At 33.2% G+C, this 17,362-nt stretch overlaps 1 protein-coding gene across 4 annotated transcripts in view; it reads left to right on the top strand.

Annotated features, from left to right (window-relative positions):
- The window catches only part of LOC118196344 (uncharacterized), a 114,482-nt gene that overhangs the window by 39,587 nt on the left and 57,533 nt on the right, over positions 1-17,362 (top strand). For all 4 annotated transcript variants that reach the window (XM_085827144.1, XM_085827143.1, XM_085827142.1 and 1 more), the window contains one exon: positions 10,622-10,729. In XM_085827144.1, coding sequence (XP_085683270.1) covers positions 10,622-10,729 — 108 coding nt within the window. The remainder of the gene's footprint in view (positions 1-10,621; positions 10,730-17,362) is intronic.

The raw sequence follows: 17,362 nt of genomic DNA, 5'->3' as shown, positions 1-17,362 counted from the left end.
AAACCGATGTAATATGTGTACATGCTGTTCTGAACTACCTCGCAATAAGCAGGCCGACAGATTAGCCATTTCATTAACCTCTTTTGATAAAGTTTGGCGCTTTTATTGTCAATAAAATAATCTTTATGAAGAAAAGATCAAAAGCTCAAATTTGTAATGAAAGTATGTCCTGACTAAGAAAACAATCTTAAAACAACCTTTCTGAGTAAAGACATTCAGTTTCCCTAAGGAAAAACCGCCTAGGCACACCGTAATAAGAATGGTAATAAATTTGAAGTGGAATAGTTATCTGTTCGCAACTACCACCATATATAAGTAATTTCACAGTTTTTCGTTTCCTTCTGAAACGAGATTTAAGTCAATTATTAGGACTTTCTATTTTCTGTTTATGCATTTCATACACTTGCAGGTTAATTTTACTTCAACTGAGCCGCAACAAAGCTAGTTAGTTAATCATACTAGCAACTAGCGGCATAACATCGGAACCTGGAACCTTTAAGTACGTTCCTCACCTGCAAGCCATCCTCGTGAACCTATACTTCAAATGCTCATCGTAGCACTATTACATTATGACACCCGGAAAACAGCTTGCATGATGCAAGCTAGTCGCGGCATATAACGATAGTTGTTGGAGTTGGACATTTAGGGCTTTAAGTTTGAACTCATAAACTGAGGAGAAAATGCTCTCTCTTCCATATTTGTTAAATTATCTCTTCTAGGAATCTCACATGATGTATTTTTGCAGGACGTACACTGCGGAAAAAAAAAAAAAAAAAAAAAAAAAAATGGAACAGTTTTATATCTCCCGTTCTACTGGGCCGATTGACGAAATTCAACTTGCATTTTTCATGTCTCGAAAGCGTGACTTGGGATGTGTATTAGATTTACATATAACATTGTACTGATATAGGAATTTTGACACAAAAGAGGACTTTTTCTGAAATGGCATGCCACGTTTTTTCAATTTTCAATTCTACGGCTCAAATTATGCCAAAATGCCACATTTTGCAAACATCGAACGTGTAGTTTTTTAAAAATTACCTCTCAAAATTTTTACTCCTCAATATTAATTGAAATCGGTATATATTTATTAATCTCTCTTTTTTTATTAAATTTATTTGATTCTTCCTTTATCATTTCGAAATTTAAGTTCATTCCAAGTAAAATTCGCCCATTCTTTATGATTTAGTTTTAGAATTTGTATTTTAAAATAATTTTTATAAATTTTTCCAAAACAATTTTGAATTATAATCTATAAAATTTTTACCATCATCTTAAAGCAGATGTATTTCTGAGCATACCTGCGAAAAATTAGAATTTTTGTATTCAAAATTTCTAGAGATATACGTCACTTTATATGATGGCGCGTTTTGAAATTTGGCATATTTGTTGAAAGCGATAAAACACCAAATGCGGTTTAGGCACTTTGTTAAAATTATTTGAAAGTAGGAATGATGTCGCTTTCTCCCCTTGCGCACAATGTAAAAAAGGGAAAGGAGAATAGGTTGTCATATATTAAGAAGTTCGCCGAGTGAATTATTCTTGGCACAAACTAAAAAAAATGCGCCAAGATAAATTTTTGAATTTTCCCTTAAATTTCACACCAAATTTCACACCGAGGAGAAAGAAAGTTGCCAGCTTGCATTTGCCATACGTACCCAGCAACTAATGTGCTAGTATAGGGTTCCAGTAGGTACTCATCCCGGTCACCTTTTTTGGGCAAACCGTAATGGGTACTGCTGCAATTACATTTCTTGCGTATTTACTCTTTATGGCTGTGTCGTACCTTCGAAGCCTGCGTGAAGTCCGATATTGTGTCAAAATACTTATGTTAGGACAATGATATAGATAAATCTAATATATATCCTAAGTCGTGCTTTCGAAACATGAAAAACGCAATTTGAATTTCGTCAATCGGCCCAGTAAAACGGGAGATATAGAACTATCTTTTTTTTTTTTTTTTTTTTTTTTTTTTTTTTTTTTTCCATAGGATATCATTAGGCCAACATTTCTTTTGAGCCGGAAACATTGCAAAATTCCCAATGTCGCATCACAACGTAACGAATACCAATAACCGATATATTTTTAGATGTGCACTGTTATTATAACGATGAACAATTGCCCCACCTCCATCTGTCCATCTGCTGATCCTGTATCATACTGACTCAAATAATTTTATTGAAACATTTTGCAAATAGTGTGTGCTTAAAATTTTAAGATTCCTCCAGATAATGTGCAATATAGTCTCTTAATTTCTAACTGAGACGTTTACCATCTGGAACTACTTCAGCAGAAACTCGTAATTCATTTTAATGGGGATAGCAGTATATTACATAACAATGCTTTGCTTATCATTTTCTTGCGCGTGCTTGTTTCTAAATGGATAAGCAAAGAAAATCCATTTGCTTTCTAAGTTGTCAGGTAGTGGAGCATATTGAATGTCATAGAAGTCTGCTCTAATTTTGTTATCACAGACAAGCAATATAAGTAATAAAATAATAATTTGCAAAGATAAGATGAAATTTAGGAAGAAGTTTACTTGCATATCATTAAGAAATTTTTTTATTGTTACAATAACGTCCAGCATTATTTAGGTTAACATATCAGCTATAAAATAAATTGAAATGAAAGCAATTTGTTAAGCTTGCTGGAGAGCTTTGAATAATAAAAGCCGGTTGAATTTTTCTTCTGCCTTTTAAAGACTTTGTTTAATGTGAAAACTTTTGTGGCATTTCATGTATTTTGTTCTTTGGTGATATGTTGCACAATGCAGAGATGCACAAATATCCATTGTAAGATTTCAACCTGGGTAACTTTAAGTTACAGTTGAAGTTGAGGAACCTTAAGAACTGATAAGAGAACAATCGCTTGAGTTCGTGAGACATTGAACAAAACGTGAGAAGGGTTAAGTACCCTTAATTATTCCAAATAAAGTTCACAGAATACTCCTTCTTGGAGTTTTACAATAAAGCCTCCACTCGGTCTTGAACTCAGGAAACTAAGAAATTAAACTTAACTAATCTACTAAAAAGATATATTAGAAGCTATCAAGATTCTTAAAAAGTTGGCCCCTTAACGCTAATTAGCGGCGAAGCTATCAAGGGTCTAAAGTACGGCCGATCGTAGAAATAGCTTTAGAGACAGAATAGCCAAAAGGCTAACGCACGCTGCATACAATCTATGGCTGTCTCACGAAGTCTGTAGAACTTCACAGTTAAATACTTCTCCTCATTTGCATTCAAACGCGATTCTGAAAATACGTACTGGCTGGAAGTTGTAAGCTGAAATTAAGGAAGACATGAAAGTAACTTTTAACTAAAAATTATCTGTTAGAATAATTAACGTAAACTTACATCATATAGGCGAGCCACACTGTTTGTTCAACCGAAGAGATGTACAAATTGCCTTCGTTTTGGCCATATTAAACACTTCACATTAAACACCACTAAAACAGGTTCAAAAACGAAACTGTTTGTTACACCTGTTCAGGTCCTCATTTAGCCAAAGACTGTAAAAGTAAATTTTAAAAAATGTATTAATTGTAAAAATTTTAACTCAAGGATAAATGAATATAGATGATGTGCACGAAGCTATTTCTAAGGAATGTCCAGTTTTTACGAGAGAAATAAAATATATTAGAGAACATATGAATTTATGAACTTATGAATTTTTAACTATGGATCCTGATATATTAGTTTTACTGATTTAATATCTCGCCGCCGGAGTACTTGAGTTTCACTGTACAAATTCTACTGAGGATTTGCTTCTGCTTTAATTTTTCCTGGCTTAATTAATTTTAATTTATATTGGTTTTAGGAGAGATTTTACCATGGCACGATTTTTAAATTAAATTAAATTAAACTTTTAAAATTTTCATTGGATACAGTTTTTTTGTACTTCATTTAATGAGGTTTTTAAGCATTAATTTGAACCATTGTTAAGCAACTGCCATACAGCTCTCTGCGATTGATGAAATTTTGATCAAGACCTCAGACGTTATTTTGATTCAAGAACCATACTGCATTGAGAGCGCCTCTTGCATATAGTAATAGAAATTGGAGAGTAGTTCATCAAAATGGTGGGAGAACGGCCATTATTGTCGTTAATCCGGATATTGATTTTACTGCGGTTTAGATGTTATCACCTCTATAATAATTAATACTGGTAAAGATTCATATGGAGTTATGTGTGTTTATTTTTCCCCAGCAGAAGATATAAATTTATATCTCTTTGAATTGGATGACATTTTAAATTTATATATAAAATTTTTAATTTTTAGAGATTTTAATGCAAAGCAGTTTCCTTGGGAAGCTGCATCGGTTGATGCGAGAGGTGTTTTGGTGAACAACATTCTTTATTTTATATAAGCGATAAGCGACGGAGGACGTGGTCACTGTTCCTTTGCCATTAGGTTAATCAGTACAGCACCACGTCCACCCTTATCTAGAGTTGGCCAGTTGGTGCGGCCACACGAGAGCCTCCGACAAGACTCCCAGATTCAGCCCCTAGAGCATCCGGTAGGTAGTCGAATAGATCTATATGCCCGCCCGGGGATTCACCCTCATCCAATCGCCAGGGCACAGCATTTATTGAAACAAAATCAATCTTTATATGTCCATACAATATCGGCGGCTCAGTGTATGTGCCTGTGTCTAATAGCTTATTAAACAGTTTGATGAATAGGTCCGGTGTTGCTAGGACGACTGTTTTTACTATGGCATAATCGATGCTATCAGAGCCAGAGGCCATTTTCTTCGGGAGGTGTTCCAGTGTATGCTTTAATTCCTTCAATATGATTACATGATCTGGTGGTGCGATGGAGGGCCTTTGCTCTGCAGCGATGCATGAAGTTCTGGATCTTCAACCGGATTGTCTTGACTGAAGACTATATCCAGTACTTTGTGCAGTGTATCATTTGTATAGTCCTGTGTTGCAGTGGTGTTGTCCGGAATATGATGCTGTGCGGGCTTGTAGAGTTTATCAGTCATAATCTTGTGATGAATAATGTAGACTTTTTTTTTCTGTGCAGAAAGTTCGCCAGGAATTTAATTTAGCTTGTAGAATAGATTTTTTGTAACGCGCTTTTTCTCTTTGGTAAATGGGTAATGGGACGGCGGGTAGGTTGAGTCTGCGCTCTTCTTTAAGTTTTCGGCGCAGGGCTCTACACTTCTCTTGTTGAGTGCGGAGCTCTCTGTTCCACCAGTTGAGAGTGTGAAGCTTTTTGGCACTCCTGTGCGGAAGCTTGTCGTTCCAGGCTTGTTGAATGCATTTTTGGATTTCTGCTGTGAAGTTTTTTAGATCTTCCTTGGTATTTGCTTGCGTCATCTGTTGTTCTATATTGCCCAGCAGTGCCCTGGCTTTGTTGGTGAATGCTCTTTTCTGTCTGCCGGGTAAGTTATATCGCTTGATTACATTGACTGTCGTTGGTTGGGCAATTTTGAAAGTAATGTAGCGATGATCGCTTAGACTTATTTCGTCACCCACTTTTCAGTCTTGGATTAGGTGCGCCGCTGTGGCCGAGCTGATCGTCAAGTTTGGCCAGCCTTGTGCATAGAAATTTTTTATTATTCAATAATTTTGATTCTGCCCCCACTTTTTTATCTACAGTTGGATTTGATATACTGACTTGGTGATCGGCTCTTCAAATATAAGTGTTCCAGGTTATAATTTTATTATTTCAGATGAATTAACTCTTAGTGACCATAAATATTTGATTTTAGATGCGGATGGAAATGCATATAGAGAAACTAGTTCCTGTACTATTACGAGGAATCCAATTCGTATCAAGAAATTTTGTGTAAAAATGAAAAGTAAGATTATGAGTTATCAGGAGAGAATTATAAGGGCTGGTACTAAGTCCCAGTTGGATGAAATTATTTTGTAGATGGAGAAAGATCTTGTGTTGCGTACAAATAAATTGCTTCGCATTAAAAAAAGACAGGATAATAAAATCTCTTGGTGATCGCCGGAGTTAACTAGGTTGAAGAGAAGAGTTCGGTCATTAAGAAAATCCTATCAGATGAGATTCATTTCGGAAGAAGTTAGAATTCATAGAAGGATCTGCTATAAGAGAGAATTAGCAATCTATAAAAAATTAATTAAGAAATCAAAATATGAAAGTAAATTAAATTACTTTTTGAAAAGTAATTGTTATTATTGATAGATTTTTTAAACACGCAACTCAAAAGGTAAAAAGGGGAATAATGTTAAAAAGGCCTAATGGTAATCGAGAAGAAAATGTAAAGAACGTGAAAAGAGAAATTTTACATGAGATCTTGGAAACTGGTATCCATATACAGAATAATCTTGATTTCATCTTGGAAAAAATAAATGAATGTAATGTCGATGATAAAGAATTCATGCTGGATGAGATTCGGACGGTTATTGCACAGCTTCGTACAAGAAGCTCCCCTGGTTTGCACAGCATACATGCGGGCATAGTGAAGATGTTGTTTCAGCTTTATCCTAGCTTTTTCCGGCATTTATACAATAAGTGTTTGTTACATGGTCTCTTTCCTGAGGTTTGTAAAATTGCAAAACTAGTTCTTATACCTGACAGCAATGATAGAATGAGGCCAATATGTGTCTTAAAGGTGATGGGAAAGGTGCTGGACAAATTGATTGCAAATCGCTTACAATATTATATAAAAACGAAGAAATTTATGTATTCTAATCAATATGGTTTTTGATCGGGGCGGAGCATAGAGGATGTATTATATAATGTTATTGATTTTATAAGAGATAATATAAAGCTAGACCAATTGGTGGCGTCTCTTTTTATGTTACTGGAGCATTCGACTCTATTCGTTGGTCGTCACTCCTTGTCAAGTTACTTGAATTGAAGATACCAAGGAATAGTTTAAAAGTTATTATAGATTATTTTAATAAAAGGAAGATTGTGTATGAGAATGAAGATGGTCAATCTACAATTATTGATTCTAGCAAGGGTTGTCCTCAGGGCTCTTCTAGTGATCCTCTGTGCTGGAACATCATTGAAAAATGATTTATTGAAAAGACATTTTCCTGAATATATACGTTTGGTAGCCTATGCTGATGACCTTCTGGTGCTTATAAAAAGTAATAATAAGTAATAATCTAAGAATATTTTAATAAATTAGTTCTGGAATTAGAAGATTGGAGAAAAAAAAGGATTAAAGTTCGATATTCAAAAGACAAATGTTGTGTTCTTTCCCCGTGCAGGAAAGCAGACACGAGAACCTAGGTTGAAATATAAGAATCAGAGAATAAAGTTTAGAAAAGAAATTAAATATCTTGGTGTAATTGTGGATGATAAATTAAATTTTTTTTCGCATTTTAATATGATTAATGAAAAATCAGAATATATTTAAAATTATTACAGATGGAACTTCCCCAGTGAAATTCTGTCTATGAAAACTGCCATAATAAGTTCAATCTACGAATTCCTCGAATTATGTATGGCATAGGCGCATGGGGTTGCCGGGCGGAGCAGCTGGTTAGCCTTCGTATGAAACTAGATGTTTCAGAACGACCTCTACTGAGGTTGTTTGTATCCTGACCGGTTGCCCCTCTCTCCAAACTATTTGTTTTCTATTATGATAAATTTCGTTTAAGAATAGCAAATATTGATTTTAAATTATATGGAGATTCTATTGTAACACGGAGTGCTTTTGAAAAATGTGATTTAACTTTTATTTAACCTGTTGAAAGAATTTTTATTCCGTATTATTTGGATGCTCCAAAAATAGGAGAAATTGACATTTATAAAGACGGGTCAGGTCTAGGAGACGCCATTGCTTTCGCATATGTTATATATTTTATGGAACAGAGATTTAGAATAATAAATTTCAGCACAATATTTATAACTCACTTCATCAAGCGGAAGCTATGGCTACTTTTTATTTACTGAAATGGATTAAGAAGACTCTTAAAGGGAAATATGATATACATATTTATTCTGACAGTCTGACATTTCTTCAAGCTCTCTCACGACCTGATCAAGACACCCCTTTAATGGTAGATAATAGAGATTTATATAAAGACTTGAGAGAAGATCAAAATATTGTGTTTAATTGGGTGAAGGCACACGCTGGACATTTTGGAAATGAGAGGGCGGACGCACTGGCCAAGGAGGCAATTACCGATGTTAATGCTCGTGATATTGATGTAATGGGATCAACAAGGAAAGCTGTGACTATTATGAAAAATTATATATATGATAAATGAAGGGAGGAATGGGAAAGATCTGATCGAAATAAAGGTTATATGAAATTTGTTAAACTTAAAAAAGGTTTATGTTATTCAGACATTGACGTTAACCAAATCATTACGTTTTTCTTTCAGGTCATGGTCGTTTTTCTTTCGATTTTAAAATGTTTAAATTACAAGAGTCTGACCTCTTTGATACCTGTAATGAACCGGGCACTGCAGAGCATTATGTGGAAACATGTAAATATTTTACTGATATCAGAAACGAGTTTAAGAAAAATGATGTTTTTAATATATATGATATTTTAAATGATTTTAAAAGACTGAAAAATTTGCCAGAAAAATGATGGAGAAGATTAATCATGATAAGCTTGCAGTAGGGATTTTAATTTTAATTTTGTTGTTTGGTTATGTTCCTTATGTCTGTTTGTTGAAGGTGTTGTTTCTAGCTTGCTCTGGCGCAGCCCGCAAAAAGGCCATAAGGCGACGTAAAACCTGCCAGGAGGATCGGGCTGTGTCCCTCATATCATACCACATAGGCGAGAGTTACGATTTCCAGCTAAATATTTCATGTTACACTGATCTATCGAAATTTTAAAGCTAGTAAGATCCCTAGCTTACTTCTTTTCCATCACTTATTTGAGTATGAGTGTATGCAACGAATTTATAACAAATTACATATCACGTGATTTAGCAATATTTTATAGCAATAGCAAATATTATCATTAACTGATGCAGTTCTTTGAGTTCTGAGTATGAATGTTTTCAACGGATTTATAGCAAATTACGATATGTGCTTTAGCTATATTTTTGCAAATATTATCATTAACTGATACAGTTCTTTTGGTGAAGCCTTATAGCTTCTAAAGAAGTCTGTTAATCTGCAACTTTTAGTGAATTTCAATAAAACAATATGTAATATAAAAGCAGTGAATGAAGAATATAGAAAAAAAATCGCAATAAATAATTCTTTGAATTATCTTACACAAAATGGATGACAAGCTATTTTAGTAGCTGTTGCAGAAGAGTCAGCCACTCTATTGCTGTCTTTCACTTAAGGAAAATCTGAAACATCACTTTGAAACAGCATTTTGATATACTTTTTAGAGAGTATTATGATTAGTACGTAAGTAGTGAACTAGCATCTCTTTTACATTCTGCTTCAAAGCAGTATATATTTTATGAAAATTTATAACTTTATTCTTCTTTTTGCAAATTGTTTTCTGTACTTTCTGTATTATCCGAGATTTAGGATAGTTGAAATGTTGTCTGAGTTTTGTACAACTCTATAAATTTCATAACTGTAAAATATATTTAAAAGCCATCAAGACAAACAAATAAATAGGTAAAAATTTTAAAAAGTGGTATTTTGTTGAAACAAGAGTAGCACATCAAGATTAAAGGAGACTTCAACAACTGCAGCAAGTAGAGTAGGAAAAAATTGCTGCTACAGGTGCACGCGCTGAATGAATTCAATCAAAGCATGCTAAATTTAGCAAATCATATTGTTGTCAATGCCTACAGTCACTGATAGAGTAAAATATTCTATTTGCATTAGTCCACTCTCTCTTGATAAAATTTCCTTTTGAAATTTATAGAAGAAAATAAATTTAACCAAATTAGCAAGTAACACATTTTAACCAATGCCCATTAGCAATAGCTGATTAATGTGCTTTAGTGCTTTTAAATATTAACTACCAAATCAAAAATAGCGATATAATTGTGTATTTTGTTTTTCTGTTGTTGTGGAGTCCATATTATATGGAAGAATGGTTGCCAGAGGCTGCTTCAAAGAGAGGATGGACTTCTATTTTCCACCCCAATTTTGAGGAAGAGCACCACGGGGGGGGCGGAGTTCAGGCATCTCCCACTCCTCTTCTCTTCCACTAAGCCACGCGAGAGGACGTTTTGCTTATCGCATGTTTAAAATGTCCCCATGCCGCACGGACACTATACATTTACAAACATACATATCTCCTTCAGGATTCGAACCCAGGCCCTTTGGTACCGGAGTATTCTCCCCTAACCACCCTACGTCTGTGCGACTGCATTTTGTTTTAAAAATAAAAAAAAATAAATTATGAGTCAATTATTTAAAAGTGTTTAATATAATGGAGTTAAAAAAATAAACTCGATAAAGACCGTTAGTTAATATAAACAATAGTTATTTTCAGAATTGTTATTGGAAAAAATGAAAATACGTTATTTTAATTTGAATAAGAAGACTAACGCAAGCAGGTATGTATATAAAGTTGGGTATCTAAAGAATGGAAAAGAATAAATACCACCAAAATAAAAATATAAAGAAATTAATATGATTATTACAATGAGAGCATCATTCCCTGTTTCGAACATCATTTGGCGCATAAATTCTAAATCTTAGATACATATTAATGAAATCATTGCTGAAACATTTAACAATGCTTTTTCCTAGGTCCATGTAGCTTACTACCTTGTGAGAACAATGGTAACTGCAGCATTGAAATGGGAACTTACAAATGTAGCTGTGAGCCTGGATTTTTTGGAGAAAATTGCGAAAATGGTGAGTGTTTCATGAAAATCCTTTCCAAAATGGAATAAGAAATTTATTATAAGTTTATATGTATATATGTTCAAGAGCAATGCACGAAAAATATTTTTGAAACATATTGCCATAGGAAAGTAATAATTATTGCCATGAGTGATGAATCTATAAAGTGCATATGAATATCCAAAATAGGTAGTATTATTTGTTTTCCCGTATAACTGACAGATAATGATAATTCTTATCCTAAGTAAGTAAGTAGTATGGCAATTACTTATGATACATAATGATTCCTAATAATATTCGATATTTATATGCGTTAGTTTCTAGAATTATGTATTCTTGAAAGTTTGATCCATGATTTATTATTTTCATAGAAATAACTGGTAGGTTTTCTTTAAATCCTAAGTCTTTAAGCCAAATAATCAGCCACTTTGTTCCTTGAGTTGCATTTGCTGCTGTAATGTACTGTATATACGCATGAAATGCTTTGTAAGATCGTGAATCAGATTGTTGATCACTCAAAAAAATGTATTTTCAATCGGAGGAACGGGCCAAAGAAAAGCACATGTTTGCTACAGAGGTAGAAGGAATAAAAGCTTTCGATAATTTTATCCTAAATATGAAAGAATTCCCTTCTTCGAAACCAGAAAAAAATTACGGTTTAAAATTTTTCAGTTTAACGTCTTTTTTGCTGCTTATTTTTCTCGTCTTTTTTGCTGCTTATGTGGGCATTAGAAATGGGAAGCTTTAATTCCGACTCTAGTTCGATCGTCTTTCTTGACATTTGAAGATTATTGCACACTAACATGATTACCTTTATAACCCAGGAGAAGACTCTTGCAGGAGATGAATTTTTTACTGTATTTTGGTTAAAAGTCTAATTTGTCAGGGATAATTTATTAGGAATTTGAAAAAGGACAGTTTAGTAAACGCAGTTTAATGACAAGTACCTTCCAATTCATTTAATCAATTGAATTTTTGAAAATCGATCTCGTGACAGAAGTTCATTAACTTAATTTGCGCTGAGAAAATGGAAGCATACGATTTACTGCCATTACAAAATATATAAAGCAATTATTTCGGAGAAATGTTCGAGATTTATTTATATACGTACGTCTTCTAGCTTTTAATTTATTATTTCAGCTCCCACGAGAGTGGATGTTTTGAAGATGAAATATAGTGCTGAGAACTAGGAATTTGGGTGCAAGATGTCCAAATTTCCCTTTTCAATTGGTTCAAAGTTGAACGCAAAACTGTAGTTAAAAGAGATGTTCAGAGAATTTACATTTAATTGTTTTCCTATTCATCAGCAAAAATACATTTTATCACCAGTTTTGTACTTTAGAAGTAACGCAAACTTTACTTTCAGTAACCATATGATTCCTGTTACCTAATTTTTATGTGCTTAAATGTTTGGGGAAAGGAGGGGGAGAAATGTTCTCTGGGTACATGTGCCTAAGTGACTAACCAGCTTCCTTTCATTACTGGATAACAAAAGTTTAAGGTTTGATAGTCACCATTAGAGTTTAAATCCATATTGGCAACTATAAAATCTCCTAATGTTTTTTCAATAAATAAATAAATAAATGCAGACCGAAGAAATCGCCAGTTAGTTGTGAAGCTTTCGGTGAAGTCCTCTGAGTAGAGTTTTGTTAGTTCCTCAGTATTTAATGAAATACAAACTACCCAAGGCGAAGACACTAGCAACTTAATGAATACTGTTGTCTGAAAATTCAATTCTTGTTTAGTATTTTAGTAACAAAATTAGAAATTAATTTAAACATTTTATGTTTATAATGAAGTAAAATTAGAAAGATATCTGTGTTTATATAGTGTGAACGTTTATTATTAGCTCAAAAGGGCATTAGCCCAGGAAAGGTTTTAGTCTCGAAGGGGTGTTTCGCATCGAATTAGTAAAGACGTTGAATAACTTTTCAAATTGTTGTCACCAAATATTATCGTCCTTTATTATAATTAAAGAAATTAAATATTGAAGAATCTGCGGGAATGTATGTGTGTTTCTCTCTTTGTGAAACAATAACTGTACCAAGATCTATCAACTTTTGAATAATGCAGTCTTTCATTCGAATACTGGCACCTAAAATATCGAAATTTTAATTTCAAATCGGTTTGTTATCCATTTCATATGTTTGAAACTTTAATAAATATTTAATTAAAAGACTGAAAGATTTCAAAGCAAGCAGTGACAACACTGTACGGAATAAAGCATTTTAATTTCCTTCGCATGAGATTGTCTATCAGAAATTCTAAACTTTTAACTGTTTTTAAATAGTTTTAGCCCAAACGGACGTTAGCCCAAATGTTCTCGAAACAGATCTCGATGCTTCCGTTCCCTCATCAGAACGTAAATGAGTATAAATAATATTTAAACTGAGGCTTTTCGATTTTAAGATAGAGCATGCTATTGGCATGCACCTGCACGCAACGTTTAGTTTCTGCCAGCTCTTATATGCAGTAATTACCTTCGTTTCATCGGCGCGGACATTTAAATTTGATACGCCAATAAATTTACTCTCACCGTAGAATACGATTTAACTTGTGTAGTCTTTGACTACTAGTCTACATTTTAATGAAATTGACTGTTCATTAACACGTGAAACATCAAAAGTGTTAATTCAGAAGTCAAACAACAAAAATCAACGTTATATTTTCATAATTTTCACAGGAGTAGTTTCGATGGTTTTACCGAACCACCATTCTCAGCTGCAAAACAGCAAAATTCTGAAATTTTAATTTAAACCTTTCCCTTACTCTGAAGTTTCTTTCGTACATAGTGACAATACGCCTCACGTCTGTTAGGGATTTTGAGCTAATCAACTTTCAGCAGATCAAGGAAAACCTCACAACTATAACTTCCATTTTCGTGCATTTTTATTTACCTTCCTGAATGTCAAATATTTATTATGAAATCCTCAATAGAGCTCAATGAATAGTATTAAATAATTTTCCTTTGCTTGCATTTTAAACTAATAAAATGTTTTTTTAACTTTTTAAAAAAATTTGTATTTCCTACAAGCTCCAATTTTCTTATATTATTCAGTCAAGACAAAATTAGAAGTGTTTCCATTTCAAAAGAAAACGAAGATCCTCTTTCAATTAAAAATAGTAATATTACTTTAATCAAATCAAAGAATTTTCCGGCAGCTTGTAAAAATCTTGCAAAACATATACCTCAAAAGGCATCAAGCAGATCATTAGCAATAATGTGCCAGTATTCAGTAATATCAAAGTTCAAACTTCAGTTATCTTTGTGAAAATTTCGACACAAAATATACAGCACATATATATCTAATTACGTGTAAGCATTTCGAACAAAAATCATATGTGAATTAATTTTATTCGTGATTATGTCATAATTTCTTCAGTTTAAGGTAATTTTCAGTTTATTAAACATTTTTTGTTTCACAATATTTAATTAATTAAATATTTTATAATAAAGGCATACGTTAAATAAACATATCTTACCACACGTTGCTCAGAAGTCAAACAACAAAACTCAACGTTATATTTTCATAATTTTCACAGGAGTAGTTTCGATGGTTTTACCGAACCACCATTCTCAGCTGCAAAACAGCAAAATTCTGAAATTTTAATTTAAACCTTTCCCTTAGTCTGAAGTTACATATATATCTAATTACGTGTAAGCATTTCGAACAAAAATCATATGTGAATTAATTTTATTCGTGATTATGTCATAATTTCTTCAGTTTAAGGTAATTTTCAGTTTATTAAACATTTTTTGTTTCACAATATTTAATTAATTAAATATTTTATAATAAAGGCATACGTTAAATAAACATATCTTACCACACGTTGCTCACCTTGCATTAGGATATTAAAGCACAGTTTTGGAAAGGTTCATGTCTTCCTTTACTGTCCATGTATTTTAATTAAATGTTTTCTCAGAGATTTTATTCATTTTTCATGCTATATCTGGAGTGTTTTAGATGCATTTAAGGAAGTAAAATATGTTATTTTGGATCTATAAAACAAATCACAGTATCATTACAAATCAAACATCAAATTAAAACATTCAAGAATCATTGAAAGGGTTTAAATTTCGTTAGTCTTAACTAATCAAAAGCCTAATTAATTGAATAATTAATAAAATATTAATAAATATTTAATAAAATACAACGCGAAATAAAAGATCTAACTCTTTGTGATTATTTTAGCTACGTGATCACTTTATGAATTATGTGCAACAGAAATCAAGACGAAGATCTAGCCTCTTTATAGATCATTCTATTTTATCAATTTTGCATTTTAATGTCGCGGTGTAGCTGGAAAACATAACATCAAAATTACATCTTTAAATTCATTCATTTATATTTTTGTTTTATACATACATTCGAAGCATTAGCCTTTTCTACAAAGGATGAATGAATATGAAGAATGTTTTCCGTTCATAGGAAAGTATTAAATCCTATCTTCCTGTTTTCCTTTTCAGTATGTTCACGTATAAAGCTGAAAAATAAACCTTGCCACTAAAGACAAATTTTAAATTGCTTATTTTCGAATAAAACCAATTGCTTTGCTTCGAAATATATATTTATGCCAGCATAACATCTATTAGAAGAACTTAAAAGCTCACAGACTTGTACTGAGTTGATATGCATACATAATGCATGTACAAATTAAGAATTCTTATTTTCGTTTACATTTCCAAGGAAAAACCTCCGTAGCTTTCTTCTGGAATTTGTGTATTTAAAATTCACATGTGCATTTAATATTTTTGGCTGTGAGTAAAGACAGAGAAGAATATTCGCAAAAGCTTGATGTAAAGAATCAAGATTTGCATTTCAAGCATGGGATTATAAAATGATCTTTTTCCAGGATTATCCGAGGTTAAGACAAGATCTAGAGTCCTTTATTTACCATTCATTATGAGGAAAAGGAATTATACTAGCATTAGACATTAACCTTTTGGGCAGGCACTTGTAATCTAGTAAGTAAAGCTACTATATTACAAATGTCTTCGCAAATATCAGCAAGTTCAGTAACGTATAACTCGCTTTCTTCAGACTTTCAGAGAAAGATGACTGTACTACAAATTTTACTCATGTGTGATCTGACAGCCTTCTAGTCAGGTCCAAAATAACCATAGGCTACCCATGATGAGAACACACTTGACCTAATACTTAACGCTTAAAATTATTGCTTACTATCACTATAACAAAAGCTCTGTAGCCGAACAGAGTACATTAATAGTAAAGGATTAGGACACAGAAGCTGCTTTGGATAGGAATTAGAAGAAACTACTCTTCTAAGATCCATCACTATAAGAGAAGCTCTGTAACCGAGCAGAGTATAATAATAGTAAAGGATTAGTGTACAGAAGGTGCTTTGGATAGGAATCAGAAGAAACTGCTCTCCTAAGATCCATCACTATAATAGAACCTCTGCAACCAAGCGGAGTACAATAATAGTAAAGGATTAGGGCACAGAAGCTGCTTTGGATAGGAATTAGAAGAAACTACTCCTTTCAGATCCATCACTGTAAGAGAAGCTCTGTAACCGAGCAGAATACAATAATAGTAAAGGATTAGGGCACAAAAACTGCTTTGGATAAGAATCAGAAGAAACTACTCTTCTGAGATCCATCACTATAACAAACGCTCTGTTCTGAAAATCAGTTAACATAAAAACGTACGTTAAAACAAATAATGAATCCTCAAAATTGAGCTGTTAAAGTTTCAGCACAACTTTACACCAGTACTTATATGTAAGCTTTGTAAACAATTTTATAGTTCTTAATTAATTCTGATAGTAAACAGATCATGTTTACAAAAATGATTTGTAACGTGGAAACAACATGCCTGTTTGTAAATGCAATATATAATGTCCTGAAATATGTTGCCTGTACCCACTACAATAGATAACATCTTGAAATATGCACCTGCGCAACTATCTATATCGCAATGTATATCATATAATTTAATCCCTTACTTGAGGCTAATTTAACGCTGAAAGGTTAGGAGTACCGTTGATGCCGCCGCCGGTGACAGTACTTGTAGTGTTAACTGGAGTCACAATTTCCATCACGACTCGAGGAATGATGCCAGAATGTTATTAGTTTTCTAGTTAGTGTGTGGGGCTAATACCTGCTTACTTAGGGTAAATATTAGGTGGCCCCCCTCACTTCTTCATAACATATGACAAAAGCTCTGTAACCGAGCAGAGTACATTAATAGTAAAAGATTAGGACACAGAAGCTGTTTTGGATAAGAATTAGAGGAAACTACTCTTCTAAGATCCATCACTATAACAGAACCTCTGCAACCAAGCAGAGTACAACAACAGTAAAGGGTTAGGGCACAGAAGCTGCTTCGGATAGGAATCAGAATCTTTGGATAAGAATCAAACTGCTCTTCTAAGATCCATCACTATAACAGAAGTTCTGTGGCCGAGCAGAGTACAGTAAAGCTCTGAGCTTATAGTAGTATTTAAGAGCAGTACTGCTATATTACTAAATAGTTTGTAGAGACATTAGGAATTTCTTGAAGCACGAGACGTGAAACCTGTGCAATGCCCTCGCCAGGACTCTAATCTGGACCTCTCGAATGCACGCCGAGTGTGCTATCGTTATACCACGAAAGTATGCAGAAAAGACGGTGAAAATACCTT

This window comes from Stegodyphus dumicola, chromosome 11 (assembly GCF_044657685.1).
Source record: "Stegodyphus dumicola isolate Sdum_Otavi_A_Nest chromosome 11, ASM4465768v1".
NCBI classification, from domain to species: Eukaryota; Metazoa; Arthropoda; class Arachnida; order Araneae; family Eresidae; genus Stegodyphus; species Stegodyphus dumicola.
The sequence above is the reverse complement of the archived record's forward strand: the minus strand, read 5'-3'. Positions and strand labels throughout refer to the sequence as shown.